Source organism: Stylophora pistillata, chromosome 10 (assembly GCF_964205215.1).
Source record: "Stylophora pistillata chromosome 10, jaStyPist1.2, whole genome shotgun sequence".
Lineage (NCBI taxonomy): Eukaryota > Metazoa > Cnidaria > Anthozoa > Scleractinia > Pocilloporidae > Stylophora > Stylophora pistillata.
In genome coordinates, this window is record NC_142528.1 from 1,967,501 (window position 1) to 1,986,252 (window position 18,752).

General features: G+C 38.6%; 3 protein-coding genes across 4 annotated transcripts in view; all 3 read left to right on the top strand.

Moving 5' to 3' along the window:
• LOC148721293 (uncharacterized) overlaps positions 1 to 2,861 on the top strand; it is a 40,799-nt gene extending 37,938 nt beyond the window's left edge. Inside the window, exons 8-11 of the mRNA XM_088736120.1 lie at positions 125 to 349; positions 1,088 to 1,255; positions 1,743 to 1,753; positions 2,790 to 2,861. Of these exons, the coding sequence (XP_088592246.1) occupies positions 125 to 349; positions 1,088 to 1,255; positions 1,743 to 1,753; positions 2,790 to 2,861 (476 nt within the window). The remainder of the gene's footprint in view (positions 1 to 124; positions 350 to 1,087; positions 1,256 to 1,742; positions 1,754 to 2,789) is intronic.
• An 813-nt stretch (positions 2,862 to 3,674) lies between these two features.
• Positions 3,675 to 9,807, top strand: LOC148721297 (uncharacterized). Its single transcript, XM_088735907.1, has 5 exons — positions 3,675 to 3,744; positions 4,469 to 4,774; positions 5,258 to 5,407; positions 8,506 to 9,033; positions 9,455 to 9,807. The coding sequence occupies exons 1-5, from the start codon at positions 3,675 to 3,677 to the stop codon at positions 9,772 to 9,774; spliced, it is 1,374 nt and encodes a 457-aa protein (XP_088592033.1). The 3' UTR covers positions 9,775 to 9,807.
• Positions 9,808 to 12,301: 2,494 nt separating this feature from the next.
• Positions 12,302 to 17,672, top strand: LOC111342584 (uncharacterized). Of its 2 annotated transcripts, XM_088735892.1 has the most exons (8): positions 12,302 to 12,427; positions 12,547 to 12,598; positions 14,442 to 14,789; positions 14,931 to 15,080; positions 15,156 to 15,272; positions 15,352 to 15,477; positions 15,652 to 16,173; positions 16,632 to 17,672. In XM_088735892.1, exons 3-8 carry the CDS (start codon positions 14,456 to 14,458, stop codon positions 16,928 to 16,930), a joined length of 1,548 nt encoding a protein of 515 aa, XP_088592018.1. In that variant the 5' UTR covers positions 12,302 to 12,427; positions 12,547 to 12,598; positions 14,442 to 14,455; the 3' UTR covers positions 16,931 to 17,672. The 2 variants fall into 2 exon arrangements, with proteins under 2 accessions (XP_088592018.1, XP_088592017.1); XM_088735891.1 differs by lacking the exon at positions 15,352 to 15,477.
• The last annotated feature ends 1,080 nt before the right edge of the window (positions 17,673 to 18,752 follow it).

Sequence of the window (18,752 nt, forward strand, 5' to 3'; positions counted from 1 at the left end):
AGCAATAGGATCCTCAGGGGGATACAGCGAGGACGGCGTCACCAAAAAAGGAGGAAGAGGGGCACGGATGATTGAAAACTTTACCCTGACTAAAAATGGGATCATTCGTATTCTTGTTGGTCAGGAAGGAGCTACCAAAGAAAAAACTGGCGGAGGTGGTGGAGGTACATTTGTGGTGAGAGGAAACAACACATCTTTGATCATTGCTGGAGGAGGAGGGAGATTAGAAAAATAACAGAACAACATCCAGGATGTGATGCGTCCATAAACACAACAGGGAATGCAGGGACCCGTTCACAACCGGGAGGAAAAAATGGACAGGGAGGAAATGTCTATGGTCAAAATTCAGGTAAGCGGATAATTTCTTTCTTATAATTACTGAGATTTTTTTGGCATCCATCAGTATTTTCAACCCAGTGATGGAGTTGGATTTTGCAGCAATAACTTAAGCCCGAATTGGTAGAGCATTACTTTCTGTTAATTAATCTCTGACAGAGGAGCTGACACTGGAACAGTTAGCCTGTTAGCTAGTTGCAAATTTGGATTAAACGTTGACTGTTCTGGGATTGTAGCCTTGACCTGTGCTCATAAGTTATTTATATTACCGATATCCAATAGCTTTCTCAGATAAACATCCAAACCTTACGAAATAAAATTATCTGCCAAAAATGTGAGTCGTTATTAATCACTTAAAAGTAAATTTAACAAATCGACGGTGCTCTAGCGTGGTCTTCATACACTATTATCGACAACGATATATGTCATCACAGTGATCAAAATGTCATGGACTTACGAGGTGCAGCCAAGCGAGTCCACAACAAATTTTGACCACTGTAATTATGAATATCATGATCGATGAGAGCACAGACCACGCTAAACCACTGTCGGTTTAATATCGACGTCAAATGAAACCATTTTTCAGTGCATGACACGTTGTGTGACACGTTGACGCCAGCAGTGTTGTCTCTACCCGTATCGACAACGTCAAATTGGCCAATCACATTGCGACATTACCGACAAATGTGGGAAATCATCAAATAGGTGCTATTTGTGAGAGACCCCTAATAAATTTTTTTTATTAATGTAGGTGGTGGTGGCGGCGGCTTCTTCAGTGATGGAAACACGTCTTCTGCTCAAGGAGGGGGGAAAGGAGGCGATGGATATGTTAAGGGGGGAGTGGGTGGGGAGTATGGAGGTGGGTTTGAAGGTGGCGGTGGTTTTCGTGGAGGCGTTAAGGGACCTGGGGGCGGTGGAGGTTATTCTGGGGGGAGTGGGAGTGCAAATATACAATTCCTGTGGGGGAGGGGGAGGATCTTTTAACAATGGGACAAATCAGCAAAATAAATGTTCTTATAATAGCGGTGAACATGGTCGAGTGATCATCACATTTCTTCATTAAGATGCAGGTAACAGCACTCTCCTCAACGTGTAGTGGTAATTCTGTTTTGAAGGATGACTGTTTTTACACTGAAGAGTTAAACAACCATTTGTTTCTTCTTTAGACTCAGTAAGTGTTTTAAGCAGTAGGTTAACCAGCGCAACTTGTGGATCTTAAGTCCTTTATTTTCCGGCTCTTTTCTTTCCTGTTCGGAACAATTCATCCGAATTTCCAGTGCAGGGGTTTCGCGTTCATCTCTTTAGGTCAGTGGACACAAACGAGCGTCTATTGAAAGCATTTTTTATACTTCCATCTGTCAGGCAAAGTTTGAAGTCAGAGATGTATTTTAATTGTTTTTTTGTAGTGACTCTCAAGGTAAGGCCAAAATTACAAATGACAAAGCGATAAAAGAAAAAAAAATTACGGAGCGGGGGGGGGGGGTTGGAGGCTACTACCCCCCCATGTATCTAAATACCTCCATGTCAAGTATCTGACCTTAGTGTCCGGAGACTTTGAAAGGTTTGTGTTAAAAAATTTTTTTCGTAATATTGAATATTTACTAAGGGTAGGGACCATTTTCCCCACAAATTACTTTCTCATATAGCTTAGTTTAATGTAAATAGGGCTGTCAAGATTTTTCAGACTTACGTTGGAAAATGTAATCAGTAGTGCTTCCAGTTGGTCATTGAATAACTTGAAAGGAATGAGGACTAGTTAATCATTATATAGAAGAACTTCTGTGAGGTCAGTCCTACTTATTCATTAGCATTTCAATTGTTACACACTTAAGAATAAAATGATTCAAATGTTTTTCTGTCAGTCAGTGCTTTCTGCGAATTTATTCGGTTATCGTTGTGTTTTTTTGTATTTGTAAAAACATATTTTGTATGTAAAATTCTACAGAAAGCTATTTCAGTAAAAAAAAAAAATGCTGTTCTAATGTATTGTATTCTTTTAATCACGTTATTCCTGTAAAGCTTTGTCCTGAAAATAATATGAAATTTTAGCGCTTTCAAAAGTGCTTAGGGGACGGCTTAGGGCCTAAAAATACTGCAAACGAGTACGTGTCGTCGTGCCTCAAAATTGTAACCAGGGAGTTCATAAAATATTTCTGGGTTTTTCACTGGCTGACAATAAAAACACCAGGCTGTACGGCGAAGGATTATCTTTTGTTTCTGTTCAATTTTAAAGGTGTTTACTGCACTAGTTGATATCTTTTTTTCGTGCATAAAAGCATTCTTCTTCTAATTGGGATTTTTATTTTCCCATCGTTAGTATAAAAAGCTTAGAGGCCTACAAAGGGAAATTTTTGACTCATTATAAATGTCTCCTTTGCAGAACTTAACTTAAGCAAAGCACAACTAGTACTTTTTTTTTTCTTTTTGAGATGGTCCTGTGTGTTCTATAAAAGCTCATCCTTGCAGATATGGTTAATTCTCCGTTTACAAGGTTTGAAAACAGCCTTCATGGGTCGGAAGCCTGAACGGGGATTGTCATCCAATAAGATCTTAACTTAAGCGTAAAAGAAAGCACTCTGCAATATTCACTGCAATGGTATTGGGCAGTTGTATAAAAAGCCTGTTCTCATAGATATTTTTTATTATTCATTTACTAAGTTTGAAACGAGTCGATTGGCTTGGTGACGATTCCCTGCCGAAAGAAATTGATAAATTTTAATTTTTTTGATCAAGTTTGGGCGAGCGAGGAGAGCATCTTAATATTTGCTAAACAGTCTTCAAGTAGCTGGCTCTAACGATGAACTCATGCGAACATAATCCAGTAAACCAAACGAGAAAAACACATGAAGGAGGTCTTTTCCATAAATTGAAGGCCATTAATTCACATTATGTATAATCTAGTTTCACCAACCAACTACATTCCAGAGGAATAAAGGGTGAAAGTTTCGAAAGAAACGGCTGTGGTGCTGCTTCGGTAGGGGTAACAAGGTAATTTGGTTCGATCAACTAAGTTGAAATTGTAAATTGGCCACCGTGAAGAGTTTTTAAAAAAGCTGGCGTTTCGAGCGTTAGCCCTTCGTCATTGGCTCTGACGAAGGGCTAACGCTCGAAACGTCAGCTTTTTAACTCTTCACGGTGGCCAATTCCAACGTAGTTGATATAACCAAATTACATCCCAGAGGGTCTTATTCAGTTGTTAAAACCTCTGAAAGCTTCCTGATCAAACAAAGAGAGTGGTGTATTTGAACGCATATTAAACTTCAGCTGTTTCACCGATGTCCCCATTTAAGTTGAAAACCTTAATGTGGTTGTTCGAATAACGGTAATTTTCTGACAACATGGTGTTCGTTCCCTACTGCTTCGTTCTCAACGTTTTGACTTTACTAACACCACGTGGACAAGGTGAGATTTACCAAAACTCTTGTCCTTGCTCGTACCTAGAGTAATATTTCGAAGTTTGCTAAAGAATTTTTTCTTTTTTTTTTACTATTTTTATTGACATAACTAGGCCCTGAATGAAATATCTGAACAAGCTTCTTCTCCTAGTATTTAATACAATAAATTATTTCATCTAAATACGTTTTCTCCATGAAGTGGTACATGATGAGACAACCTAAACATTTTAAAGAAGCTCGTGCACTTTTAAGGTCATTTTACGAAACATTTTTTGGAATAGGAAGATAGCAAACGAATGAAATTTTAGGGCAAATGGTTATTGGGGTACGCAAAGGTTAGAGTTTATTTTACAGAATTGAACATTCACTTTACCGTAATAATGAAATAACCAGGGTTGCTAATTGAAAGCGGAAACGGTTTTATTAAAACCTGTTTTGTTTCTGCTGTCATCCTGATCGAAAAAGCCATCAGCCTCCTGACTCTGCTCGGTATGCAAGGCAAGCAAAGTGGATCTCAATAATAAGGCAAACAGATTGCCCTGTGGGTAAGTAAGTTATAACCTACATGAAAATTCTTCTGTTTGACGATTTTAAAAAAACGCTTGGGAGAAACATTAAGCACTTCATTGGCGTTGAAATCCGGGTAACTTCCGTAGGGTAGTTTCAGCCCTCGGTTCTTAGTCAGCCCTAAGAAAAAATGTTTATTCAAAATATGTGTATCTCTAAGTGGTTTTCGTTGCTGCGGATATTTCGTTATTTTTATATCTGTGTTTCGTTCACCAACCTTGTAGCAGCTGAGGAACAATGCAGAACAGAAGTTGACATTCGCGGCATGACTCTCAAAGGTTTCGTTTCCAAGAGAATGAAAGTAGCAGCTCCTCATAGCTGTGATATTTTATGTGAAAGGGAAGTTACATGCCAAAGCTATAATTTCAACAGAAAAGAACAGATCTGTGAATTAAACAACCGTACAAAGGACGCACGACCTGAGAATTTCCGCACAGACCCTGCGTGGTTTTACATTCGCCGTTTGAACGGAAGAGGTAAGCACTCAGCCGATACTCTATAAAATGAATTATAAAATATTTCCATCACGCAGTGTTCTTACAGGCCGCGTTTTCCAATACTCTCAATTACTTTCATATTATCTCCCGACTGTAATAATGAAAGATTTTATCTCTACCTCTTTCAGTGTTTGAACTTTAACTTAAGTTAACAAAAAAAAACAGCTTTGATGCATGTGTGAAATATTGACAAGTGATTGTTGTTATATTTGCTTTTTAAAGTGCTACAAGAATCTTACGGTCAGGAAAAAAATAAAAAAAAACTTGACGCTCTTAACGGGGGGCTAAGGAGAGAAGGGCCTTCCTTTCCTTGCTCAACAGAGTGTTTAAGAATTCACAAGTCAAAGGAGAACAAAATAAATGGAACACACATCTTGTTTCTATTCCCACGTGCCTTTTTCTCTCCCCTTTCGATTTGCACGCCTATGAGTGCTTAAAGTCCAACAATTGTACCTATACCAGCTCCCTTGGGTTCGATTCCGGAGTTACCAGCACGTTCATGCCATGAGATAAAAGCAAGTGAAGGGAAAGACATTGCAAGTAGCAACTACTGGATGGATCCATCTGGCACTGGGAAGGCACTTCTGGTTAATTGTGATATGTATTTGGAAGGTAAATCATAGTAAAAGGACTCCTGGTTTGCAATTTAGCACAAGGTATGAATATTCCGCTGCTAAATTTATGTTTACGAAATATTGACTTCTTTCCTTCTTCATTCACTAACCAGATCACGATGAATGCATCAATGAAAATAATGCTTGTGACGTCAATGCATACTGTACCAACACCGTGGGCTCCTATTATTGTACTTGCAAGGAAGGTTACACTGGCAATGGACGATCGTGTTCAGGTACATCGCCTGATTGAGTTAGACTGATATCTTGATAGCTTTCGCTGTTGGCGTATTGAGAGATTTGTCAAACCACTTATCAAAATGATGCACTGTTTCTCACTTGAGGGGCAGGAGGGAGTTACAGTGTCTGTGGTAAGAGATGGGCAAATATTTTCTTTGGTGTTATTATTTGTGAAGTTACTTATAGTTCGTCACCATGATGTAGATACCGACGAATGTAATAACAGAACACACGACTGTGATGTGAATGCTGAGTGTAACAATACCCTTGGATCTTACAAATGCACGTGTAAAAAGGGATTTCATGGAAATGGAACAAACTGCGCAGGTAACTAATTGAAACATTTCATACACCGTCTTTCATCTTCATTGTGCAAGGATAAAGAAGCTTAACAAAGGCTTCATTTATACGATATTACTTTCCGTGTTTTAGACACAGATGAATGTGCTGACAGAACACACGACTGTGATCTGGATGCTGATTGTGACAATACCCTGGGATCATACAAGTGCACGTGTAAAGATGGATTTCACGGAAATGGAACACATTGCATTGGTAAGTTTTTTATTGAAAATGTTGATGTTTTCGTGAGGACTGTCTTTCTTCTTCATTATCTTAGGTGACTTATTAAAATTAAAATTACAGGACTCATTTAAATCGTCTTCTTTTTCTCTTTCTAGACGTAGCTGAATGTGCTGATGGAAAACGCGTGTGTGATGTTAATGCTGAGTGTAACAATACCCTGGGATCTTACAACTGCATGTGTAAAGATGGATTTCATGGAAATGGAACTAACTGCACAGGTCACCAGTTGCAATATATCATACGTCGTCTTTCTCAGTGTATAAGAAAGCTGAAAAAATGGTCTCATTTGCAACACACTACATTACATTCCTATCCATGTTCTAGATTTAAACGAATGTGCCGACAGAACAGACGACTGTGATGTGAACGCTGCATGTAACAATACCCTGGGATCTTTCAGTTGCACGTGTAGAGATGGATTTCATGGAAATGGAACCAACTGCACAGGTGACTTGTTATGATGTATTTAAACTCCGTCTTTTGGCTGTATCATTTGAGGTGACTTGAAATAAAGATCTCAATTACATTATATTCTTTTACTTGTTCCAGACATAGATGAATGTGCTGATGGAAAACACGACTGTGATGTTAATGCTGAGTGTAACAATACCAATGGATCTTACAACTGCTCGTGTAAAGATGGATTTCACGGAAATGGAACTAACTGCACAGGTAACTAATTGAAACATTTCATACACCGTCTTTCATTTACATTGTATGAGAAAGCTCAAAAGAGGTTTCATTTACATGATAGTCCTTTTCTTGTAGATATAGATGCTGAATGTAAAGATACCTTGGGATCTTTTAACTGCACGTGTAAAGATGGATCTCAAGGAAATGGAACTAACTGCACAGGTTACTAATTGTAACACATTCAGACTATGTGTGTCATCTTTGTTATCTGAGAGGGCTTAAAAAGGGTATAATTTACATGATATTCCTTTCCGTGTTCTAGATGTAAACGAATGTGCTGACAGAACACGACTGTGATGTGAATGCTGATTGTAACAATACACTGGGATCTTACAAATGCACATGTAAAGATGGATTTCAAGGAAATGGAACTAACTGCGCGGGTGACTTGCTATAAGATATAATGTGGTCTGTTTTTATGATAATACCTATGTTATTATACAATAATAAACTTTCTTTTGTTGATGCAGATAACAATGAATGTTCTGACAGAACACATAGCTGTGATATGAATGCTGAGTGTGACAATACCCTGGGGTCTCACAAGTGCACGTGTAAAGATGGATTTCATGGAAATAGAACTAACTGCACGGGTAACTAGTCCTCACATTTTCTGTGGTAACTTTCATCAAAAGTAGACTGTGAAGTAATATAAGTGATCTAGATGGTCCTCTTTTTTTTATTCTAGAAATAGACGAGTGTGCCGACAGAATAAACCCATGTGATGTGTATGCTGAGTGTAACAATACCTTGGGATCTTACAACTGCACGTGTAAAGATGGATTTCATGGAAATGGAACTTATTGCTCAGGTGATCTAATAACTATTAATGTAACATTTTGAGACTCCGTCTTTTATCTTTATTATCTGAGGGTACTAAAAAAAGGGTCTCATATACATGATATGCCCGCCTTTTTGTGTTCAAGACTCCAACGAATGTAGTGAAGGAACTCACGGCTGTGATATGAATGCTGACTGTAACAACACCCTGGGATCTTACAAGTGCACGTGTAAAGATGGATTCAAAGGAAATGGGACTAAATGCACAGGTAACGAGATGCAACATATCAAGCTGTCTCTCTTTTTTCTTGAAGGAGAATTGTAACAAAACCAAAAAAAATACAGGAACTGGTTTAAATGGCTTTATTTTTCTTACTCTAGAACTAGAAATGAAGTTCAGTGACATATCCGGCTGCGCCTCGAGTTCCACCTTTCGTTCGTATTACATTTTGACGTCGTCTCTGATCTTTCTATCGAACAGACGCAGGGAAATGTGGAATGAATTTGTTACTAGATACATATTAGTGTACTGTGAATAGGGAATAGAAATGGCCTTCATTCAGAGAAGAAAGCGGAAGCAGTCTGGGAAGCATTGTTGTTCTTCCAGGATTCAAGAAGTGTTAAGAAGGCAGTTTAACTTTCTTCGTATAATTTTCAGGAGCTTTTTCTTCTTTATCTAATTTCCCCTAATTTGCAGTAATCATTTTTCAAGCATGGCAGTTGGCGATATTGGCAATATAATTTGACAATTCATCGCAACTATGATAAATTTCATAATATTGCGTGTTTGTTACGCAGGATTTTCAGCTATGTTTACAACCCTTGATGCGAGTGAAGGCGGCAAGGGTCCAGCCTCAATCGGTAGTCACTACACAGGTCAGGACCATGACGGACAAGTTACATTATCCAGCGGTATTCAACTGTGGACTGTGCCACACACTGGTCAATACAGAATTGAAGCAATAGGAGCCTCAGGGGGGTACGGGAAGGGCAGTGACATCGAGAACGGAGGAAGAGGGGCAAGGATGATTGGAAACTTTAATTTGAAAAAAAGCGAGATCATTCGTTTACTTGTTGGTCAAAAAGGAGGTGCATCGAAGTCGTCCAGCAATTCAAATGCCGGAGGTGGTGGAGGTACATTTGTGGTGAGAGGAAGCAACACGCCTTTGATCATAGCTGGAGGTGGAGGGGGGATTAAAAAGATGTCAGAACAACATCCAGGATGTGATGCGTCCATAAGCACCACAGGGAATGCTGGGAACAACTCGCCACTGGGGTCAGGAGGAAGCAATGGACATGGGGGGAAAACCAGTGGTCAACTTCCAGGTAAGCGGAGAAAGGAGAAAAATTATATCAGTGTGTTCAATTCACCACATAATAAGACGACAATAAGATTAATCAAAACCTTATTTATTTAAGTTATTAACTCTAAATTTGAAGTTTTTTCTTTTCTGCACAATATCTGAAGTTCAATTGAGTTTCGCTCGTTCGCTTTTTAAAAATTCTACAATGATGTTTATACACAGTTGACAAGGGTTTCTATCGGCTAATTGAGGATTTAAACTAAACAGCTGCAATAAACCGAGTATAACGCAAAATTGTAGTGCTGACTTGTCGTCAAATTTTATTAACATCCAAACATAAAGAAATAAACTTAAACAAAATGTTACGAATCGCTATGGAAGAGTCAACTTGTGATTACTGTGTTTTATAGAGGAGATCACCGATTAGGTTTTTATCATTGTAGGTGGTGGAGGTGGCGGCTTCTTTAGCAATGGAAAGACTGCAAAGGGTGGAGGGGGACAAGGTGGAAAAGGAGGTAAAGGATATATCCAGGGAGGAGAGGGTGGAGCGTATCAGGGTGGATTCGGAGGTGGCGGTGGTTTTCGTGGAGGGAACAACGGAGCTGGTGGCGGTGGTGGTTACTCTGGGGGAAATGGAGGTGGGAATATTGCTAAATCTTGTGGGGGAGGAGGAGGATCTTTTAACATTGGGACAAATCAGCAAAATGAATGTTGTTATAATAGCAATGAACATGGTCGAGTGGTTGTCACATTTCTTCAGTGAAATGCACATGGTAGCAAGTTCCTCAAAGTGAAGTGGATATTCTTTTTTAAAGGCTCATTGTCGCTAGTTTTCAAACACACTAAAGATTTGATTTTGATTTCTGTTTTAAAGGCTGATTGTTGTTAGTTTTCAAACACAAGATTTGATTTTGATTTATTTACTTTTTGTTAAGGGATTTAAGGTATACACTAACCAGTGCAACCCTTAAATTTTAAAGTCGTTTGCTTTTAAGTTCCAAGTTTAGATCTACAAACAGTATCTGCTGGAATAGGTCTTTTTTGTGAATATCTTTACCTTAAGGAACTTATCTTCTACAAAACCTGTAAAATTTGTTCCTTCAGTGGACACAAATAAAGCTTTTTTTGAGAATTTTTAAAACTTTCACCTGTTTATCAAAGTCTAGAGTGCCTGATGTATTAATAAAAATAATTTTGTAGCGACGGACAAAGTCTCCAGGATCAACTTAAGAGCTCGTCACACTTTACACCTAAAGCAGCGAAGAGTCAGGAAAATAGGAAAGAAGGGATCACTGATAGGTACGAGGTGGGCATCTACCAAACAATATCCATGTTTTTGACTGCCAAAAATAGTTTGGCTCCTGACTAGCCGAGCTTGCTAAATGATAATAGTTAACGTTAAGTCAATGATTAAGAGAGCTTTCAGTGTGACCACAGTACGGGCTCACATGGAGAGGATCATACTTGTTCAATATTTGTCGCCAAAACTATGAGGCTCTTGACTGTGGGATCCGGGCCTATCTTCGTTTGTTTTATTCAGTTTATCTTTATGAGCCTTTTTTATTCTGAAATGAAAAATACAAGAGCAAATGTTCAAGGCAAGGTTAATAAATGAATGCGTTATGATCCTGCCGCTTTTTTGTCATTTTGGAATTTTTGTGATGGTGAGCCACGAGTTACTTTAGCTAATAGGTTAGCTTAATTCAAATACAGTTGCCAAAGATTTTTAGACTTAGGCTGGAAATTTCGTCAAATGGTTATTGGTCATTAAATAAATACAAGGAATTACGACAAGTCTGTACAAAGAAACTGATGTTAAGTCAGTTTTTGTTTTTTTCGTTTTTTAAGTCTTTTGAATATAGCAAATTCAAGAATGTTTTTCAGCTGACTGTTAGCCTTGTCATGCAGGCTCTATATTTTTCCTTTTTTTGAGAGCGGCTACATTTGCCAAGGTGATGGCATCTTTAAGTTTCAACAAAACTTTATTGTTAGTTTACCGTCAACATCTAGAGTAACATTTTAAGTAAGCTCTTATGTTCATTCTTGTTAGGTTGAGGGAAAACGCGGTAATTAACATGTATGTAGGTCGAAATGAGATGTAGGCCACAAGCAATCAGAAATGTGTTTGTTGCGAATTAATTGTTCCAAGGAATTACAAAAACAAGTTATTACTTTTTCCTAGTTGCCTTGATTAATTAGTCAATGAATCAAAGTTTGAAAATACGGTTTGATAAAAATCAATATATTGATTCATAGCGGTCAGTTAGTGCACCTCTGTTTTTCATTTGACTTAAGTTATAAACATTTCACAACTTGAAAGCTACGTTTCTTCAGGAAAGGACGAGAAAATGTGTTTCATCGGATATACGAGATTCTACAGTAAAAGGGACTACCATTTTCTCACGGTTTCTTTGTCTCATGCATTCTTCTCCTGCTCTCATCTCTCAACTTTATCAACTTTGTACTGTTTTACAGTTAAAGCTTAATAAGGGCCACACCACAAGCCACCTGTACTACACGCATAGTCTGTTGGGAGTGTTCAAACAGCGAGCATGCGCGAGAGGCTTAATTTGAACAAACTGCGGCCAGTTTGCGTGCGTTGTAGTCGTTTAAGTCTATATATCTCAAAACATGAATGACCAATTAAACATTCGCGGCAGGACATAGCAAAGAATCTTTTTTTCCCATTTCTTGCCAGTAGGCAGCTTACCGCGCGAGACAAAATATAATGGGTCTAAAATTTTCAATTATCTTTCAAGACACAAATAATCCGTTGAATACCAACTTCAGGTAAGCAGTCCAAGTTTCTCTGTGTTCGTATCATGAAAACATGCAGTATTTTAAAAATTCATGCAGCTGAGCATCAATTACGAAAAATACGTTGATACTTTTTGACTCTACAAATTTCTGTCCCGAATATGACGTGAAATTTTCGTTCTGTCAGAAACAAACATCAGGTGGCCTAAAAAGATTACAAAAATTTATGTAGTTGGATCTCAAAAAATTCAAAATAGTTACAAAGGAGACGTGAAAATAGTTTATACGATTCTGTTGGTTTTTTTGTTTTTCCCTATTCTGTATCAGTTGCCAGTAATTACTTTGGCCGATGCTGATTCTTCGTGAGAACAAAATTTCGTCCTCCATTTGTTTCGTCGAGTTTGTATTTTCACTTTTCAATCATTGTTTACTTTTCGGGTCATCTATTACTATTTTCCTCACTGGCGATTGTTTGGAACGTCATTGGTAATATTTTTAAAGCAAATGAAAATAAAGTTTTCTCTAATGATTGTGCAACACAGCAGATTATGATTCGATGTCTTCCGCTCTTTCGATGCACTAGTTTGACTAATTGGAATGCATCAAGAAGCTAAAGTATAAATATGGGTGATTATTTTACTTACACGAGTACGGCTAAGGTACAGAGAATGAGAACAAGAAGCAGTTTTGATGTTTTAAGTTCAGTAACTTGACCTGACAACGAATTCTATCTCAAATCGGGTCCAAATTCCTTGATGCCGCTACTTTTTGTTTACAGGATTTCCATGATGTTAACCAAATCGCTTGAGTGATCTAATTTTTCTTTTTAGGTAAGCATCGATTAATTTAGATAAATATAGTATATAAATATGGTTTTTTGATTTTTATTTGCTTCTTCTCAGTTTCATGGAGAACATTTTAGTATGGCGTTATTTGCAATTACACCAAAGTTGGATTACGTCTCTTTCAAGTCAGTGAGGGACATTAGAGAAGAGAAGTTGCAAACTTTAATGACTGAATTTGTAGGTTACGTGGAAGTACTGCTGGAAATCTTTATGTTATGCCTCTTGCAATTTTTGAGAACTTTTCTAGAAGGAGTAAGGAGTAAATTTGAAATGAGGAGCATACAGCCCCGGGGAAAAATTGGGACATAAACAATTTCTAGATCAAGAGAGTCGAACTGAACACCTCTTAAGGCCTAAAAATAAAACATTTCTACCACGACATATTGCAGTATGTTAAAGAGCCACTACAGAAAACAGCATAACCTTAAGCACACAGAGAGGGATTCTCGTTCATACGGATTTTTAATAATTTATTTCCTTTAAATGAATAGTCAAGAGAAAGTTATTTAGAACACAACGCTTGACAATAAATTAGCTAAGTCTGTTTGGTTTACATGTCTCGGCACGATTTTCCGCACATTCATTCTGAAAATTATTCTGTATTTAATCAGTTGAATAGGATTCTTTTTCGACCCATTTGCTTGTTTCTTAAAGACATTACAAAATCTCGCATTGGAAATTTTGATCCTAATCAGCTCGGAGGGGTTACATATGAGGAATTTTTTCACATTTCAATCTTTAGAACACTCGCCGATCTGCAAATCATTTGCCTCTATGGGTGTGCAACGGATTTTTACCTTGAGATATTTCTTGGAGTCATCTGAAATTCGTATTAATAGGTTTTGTACTTATTAAATTTTAATAGTTAGCACTCAAGAGGGTGTCTAGGAAACCTTTAACTGAATTATTCAACCATTAGTTTGTAAATTAATTGTAATCGGGAATATTCCTTTTTTAAGAAGCCTTTTTCATCCAGTTTCTTTTTAACTTCAAAAGCTAAACTTTCGGTGGCTTTTGTTCTCTTCTTCTAGAGCCAAAGCTTTAGTTATCCAGTAGACGAATGACTTCGTTTAAGTTTCAACAAGAGCCATAATTGGGCCCAATTATGGCTCCTGGTTTCAAGCTATTCCTTGCATGACGAGATGGTGCTATGAAAAAACTCAATCAAAAAATGCTGACATTAATCACGTACTTGTTAACGTTACCATGCTGTGGTTTATTTGATTTGATTTTGATTTATTTTGATTTATATTGCTGTGGTTTATTTGGTTTATTTTGAAAATTTGCCTTTTTCACCTTCTTAATATTTGAATTATGACTTTGCCAAAGAAACTTTAGCTAAAGGGCAAAAGTTATCTGTCGACCTTTTGTTGACAGTCCTGGTTGCTGAGTATGTCCTGACGTTTCAAGAAACCAGATTGTGAACAATGATTTTTGCAGACATTAAACCGCAATTCAAAGATTGTCAAACAAATGTTTACATGCGAGAATGAATTCCGTAATTATAATTGAAAATTTTCATTACACGTACGAGACCAAACAGGTGTGAGTAAACAATAGCCCCCATTCGGCGTGAAAAGATAAGAATATAATTTTTGGAGAGCGATGCTCGAGGAAAAATGTGACCATTATAACGATTCGGAAATTTGTCAAGGCTTGGAGGGTGAATGCTGGCCAAGTTAGTGGGATTTTTGTCACAATTGAAAGTTTTGCATCCCATTTCTTGTCTTACGGTATATGCAGGATTCTTTTTTTTTTCAATTTTTTCTTCTCCTCCTTTACTTTTCCGCCCCACATATTCAACGTCATATGGTACTTGTTCTTGCAGACGTCACTGCAATAATGCTACTAAGGGTCAGTGGACAGATTTCACTTTTTGTCGTGCTTGTCATGATTCAAATGTTCCACGGTATTACCAGCAAGCAGTGTAGAGCAAGCATTCACTCCATTTTCCAAATGATGCTCAGGGGCCACACCTTTATGACGATCGAGGGCCGACAGGACGCCGTCGCGCTGAAATGCCGGGAAGCTTGTCATGCTGATTTCAGATGTCAAAGCTATAACATCGTCATACTCAATTCAAAGTGCGAGTTAAATAACCGGACCAAGGAGGCCAGACCTGAGGACTTCGTCAAGGACAAAGACAGATATTACATGGCGAGTGACTCAAAACGAGGTAAAAGAACTTATATCAGTATCAGAAATAACCGATTTCTCCTTCAAACTTCTAATAATTACCTCGTTCAAGGATTCTACATCGGTACTCATCATTGTTTCTAACTTTCGTCTTCCTGTAAATTAATTTCTTCGATTCCAGTCCTTCTCGGCTCCATTTCTGAGTTGCCTGCCTATTCGTGCAGAGAGATTAAGACGAGTGAGGGAGGACAAGTGGTCAGCGGTAATTACTGGTTGGATTCCATCAGGTCTGGAAACCCTATTCTAGCTTACTGTGACATGAAAACAGAAGGTTAGGAAGACAAATATTTCCTGATGACTTTGATCAAGTGTAAGTAAATGTTATTTCGAGATGTTTCCCATTTAGTTGCAGATTACTGCATCCAACACCAGTGCCAAAACAGTGCAAGGTGTGTAAACCAACACGTCAACTACACGTGTGTGTGTAACTCATCTGGGTGGACTGGAAACTTTTGTGAGCAAGGTAAATTCAACGCTGTATTCTTTGCTTCCTGTTATAAAAAGGAGGTCAACTGATGGTATCATTTTTATGCTTATCGTAGACGTCAACGAATGTGAGAAAGGACTGCATGGATGCCATGCTGACGCCACGTGTAACAACACTGAAGGCTCTTACAATTGCTCCTGCAAAGCAGGATTAATCGGGGATGGAAGAAACATGTGCATAAGTAAGGGCGCGGTCGAGTGACAACTATTCCCGCTACTTTGTCAAACAAGGCGCGAGTAGATTTCTTCGCTCTCCCATTAGTTTTAGAGTGCGCTGAAGGCATATTTGCTATCAGTTAGGCAGCCGTATGGCCTTCAACAATAAAGCGTCATTCCTTTTGTGTCCATCTACCTAGAGTTTAAAGCTGTCTTTACAAATCTTGGTTCGACTGGAACTAGCGGTCCAAGCTCACTTGGCGGTCACTATATAGGGAAAGATCATGACGGACAAGTTACCGTATCCAGTGGTATTCAACGATGGACTGTGCCATACACTGGAGAATATAAAATAGAAGCTATAGGGGCTGCAGGGTGGTATGGTAAGGACAGTGTCATCCAGAATGGAGGAAGAGGAGCAAGCATGATCGGAAACTTTATTTTGACCAAAAATGAGATCATTCGTATACTTGTTGGTCATAAAGGAAAAAGAGGGCCTAACGCCATAACAACTGCAGGAGGTGGTGGAGGTACATTTGTGGTGAGAGGAAGCAATACGCCTTTGATCGTTGCTGGAGGTGGAGGGGGGGTTAAAAAGATGTCAGAACAACATTCAGGATGTGATGCATCCACAAGCACCACAGGGAATGCAGGGTACTCCTCGCCATTGGGGTCTGGAGGAACTAACGGAAATGGAGGAGGTAGCACTGGCGATAAACCAGGTGAGTAAAATGAGATTTACCATTTATATTCAAACTGTGAGAACTGTGCGACGATAAAAAGTGATCACATGAGCAATTTAAACCCATGAAACTGATCTATCAAAAGCACATACACCAAAGAGTCGAACATTTTCGCAAAATCTTAGTTCACTTGAATGTAGCTCGTTGACTAACATTCTTATTTCACTTGCGCCCTCATTGCGTTATTTTAGAGCCACCAAACTAGGTCATAAAACGGGAAAAAGGTGGATATCAGAATAGTTATCAGGGTCGTTGGTTGATTACGAATTCGGGTGACGCAGCAAAAGCAATGTGAGAATCATGTGAAATTGTTTAACAGGGATTCGATTTTCGTGACTTAGTTGTAATATAGATGAAAAATGTTAATCTCTCGTTATTTCCATGCATGCCGCTCCGGTATCGTTCGAGACCAGTAAACATTTGTTTTATTGTTTAAGGTGGCGGCGGCGGCGGCTTTAACGCTAATGGGAAAGGAGACAGTAAAGGCGGCAAAGGATTTCTGAACGGTGGGAAAGGTGGAACGCATAACGGTGGGTTTGGAGGTGGCGGCGGAAATCCACCTTACTCTGGGGGACCTGGCGGCGGTGGAGGTTACTCTGGGGGAGCTGGAGGTGACAACGACAATCTCTCTTGTGGTGGAGGAGGCGGATCTTTTAATAGTGGAACAAATCAGGAAAATGAATGTTGTTATAATACGGCTGGAAATGGTAGAGTGACTATCAGGCTTATCAAGTGATCAATACACATGGCAACAATATTCGCACAAAATATAGTTGCGGTATTTCACATAATCTCATAATTCTTAGAAAGACAAATTATAGCTTATGGCATATTGCTGTATTATTGTAAACCAGGAATTCTCAGATGAAGCTGCGTAGCAATCTACTTCCTTGGAGATTCGCGGGAAGCACCGAAATAATCCATCAGAGAGTACAGCATACAGTATTGGAACTTTTCACGCGTTTCACTTTCTCTATGGCGGCGTACTTCCCCTGAATGCTCCCCTAATATAATACTTGTTACTTAAGTGATCAGTTTTTTTAATTAGTTGTATTTGAATTTGAGTAGATTGTCACATATAGATGTGGACTGCATTAACACTGGAGTAAGTTTTAGTAATACCCAGTTGTTAAGTGTTCTATGTTTTCAGGTCTGATTTTCACTATTGCTTAAATAGTGGTCTTTACTGCGAGGATCCTGCACAAATACGTTTCTATAACCGCAGTTCAGATATATGAATTTCATATACTCGTTGTGTTTGATTTATCATCTTACGGGTTTATGTCGAATTAATTTGATGACCTACTCCCAGTTCGCTTGTTAGCTCATTTGGTAGAGCTCTGCACTAGTATCGCAGAGGTCAGTGGTTTGAATCCCGTACAGGCCTGAATTTTTTCAGGTATGATATTCACTATTTCTTAAATAGTATCCTTTACTGCGAGGATCGTGTACAAATACATCTATGTTTACTTGCGATAGATTTGGGCTGACCCTGGAGTTCAAGTTGGTCCCTTTTTTACTTCCCACCATTTTATCCGAATTTCCCTCAGGTCTTGAAGTTCATTAAGATCGAGTTAACAAGAAACGGTTTGCATGTCTAGGCTCTACTATCTTTTGACCACCGTGCAGCCTGTAACGCATCCTAAAGGTAGTTTTTCCACAGACAACCACGTCGCCTCGATGGGTTCTCTTGTTTACTTCGGTATGGGGCTCCGCTTGGACCCTTCGCGTGCAGGAGATTTATCTGGCATAATTCTCATTACCTATATACTAGACGGTGTCTTAACTGTAGGAGGAAATTAAAACCTGACCACTCTCGTAAGTTAAAGGGTGTGAAAGGTCAGAGGAGCAGCTCGTAAAACAGCTTGATTGAAAATTTAACTAGTCCTTAAATTATTACGTCGAAACAAGCGCTTCCTGCGACCATACGATACAATGCTTTCAAAGGGTGCAGGTAAATCCCTCGTCTATGCTTTCAAGAAACGCCAATATCTCTTTTTGCAAAGGACATGGAAAAAAACTATTTCTTGCATCAATAGAAGTCATCAGAAGCGTCTGTAGTTGGTGGAGGATTTGCATTATTCTTCACAGTTTCTTGGCTTCTGTACATTTCTGCAACCTGGACTTAAGGAAAAGATTTCAAAGGGCACTCTAAAACAATTTTTTGTCGTTAGGGACGCTTTCGAAATCTCCGAACTTCAAATCCTTCAAGTCACCTACAAAATATGAATTAAAAAACTGGTTCAGAGAACTAAAAATCTCTGAAGGTGAGTTTGTAATCGTCGGACCGCAAACCCTTAAAGTGCCCGTGAGATCAAAATTTCCGTACATCATTTTTTTCCATTTTCGTGTTCAGTGTGTCTCCTTCACCTAGTCTGCTTCATTTCAGTTTAGACCGAGCATCAAAAATATCTATTTTTTCGGGCCATTAAATTCACGATTTTGCGTCCGCCATTATTTGATAATGTTCCGGAAGTTTATTATTACTTTCCGACCCTATTTTTGGCCAAAAACTGCACATAGCATAAATTCAAAAATTAAGTCGAAAATTGATAAAG

Coding starts and splice junctions, on each gene's coding strand:
- LOC111342584 (XM_088735892.1), top strand. CDS start 14,456: ATGCTACTAAGGGTCAGTGGACAGATTTCACTTTTTGTCGTGCTTGTC. Junction 15,081..15,155: donor CTGTGACATGAAAACAGAAG/GTTAGGAAGACA, acceptor TTTCCCATTTAG/TTGCAGATTACTGCATCCAA. Junction 15,478..15,651: donor TGGAAGAAACATGTGCATAA/GTAAGGGCGCGG, acceptor CCATCTACCTAG/AGTTTAAAGCTGTCTTTACA.
- LOC148721297 (XM_088735907.1), top strand. CDS start 3,675: ATGGTGTTCGTTCCCTACTGCTTCGTTCTCAACGTTTTGACTTTACTA. Junction 4,775..5,257: donor TCGCCGTTTGAACGGAAGAG/GTAAGCACTCAG, acceptor TACCTATACCAG/CTCCCTTGGGTTCGATTCCG. Junction 5,408..8,505: donor TTGTGATATGTATTTGGAAG/GTAAATCATAGT, acceptor TTTGTTACGCAG/GATTTTCAGCTATGTTTACA.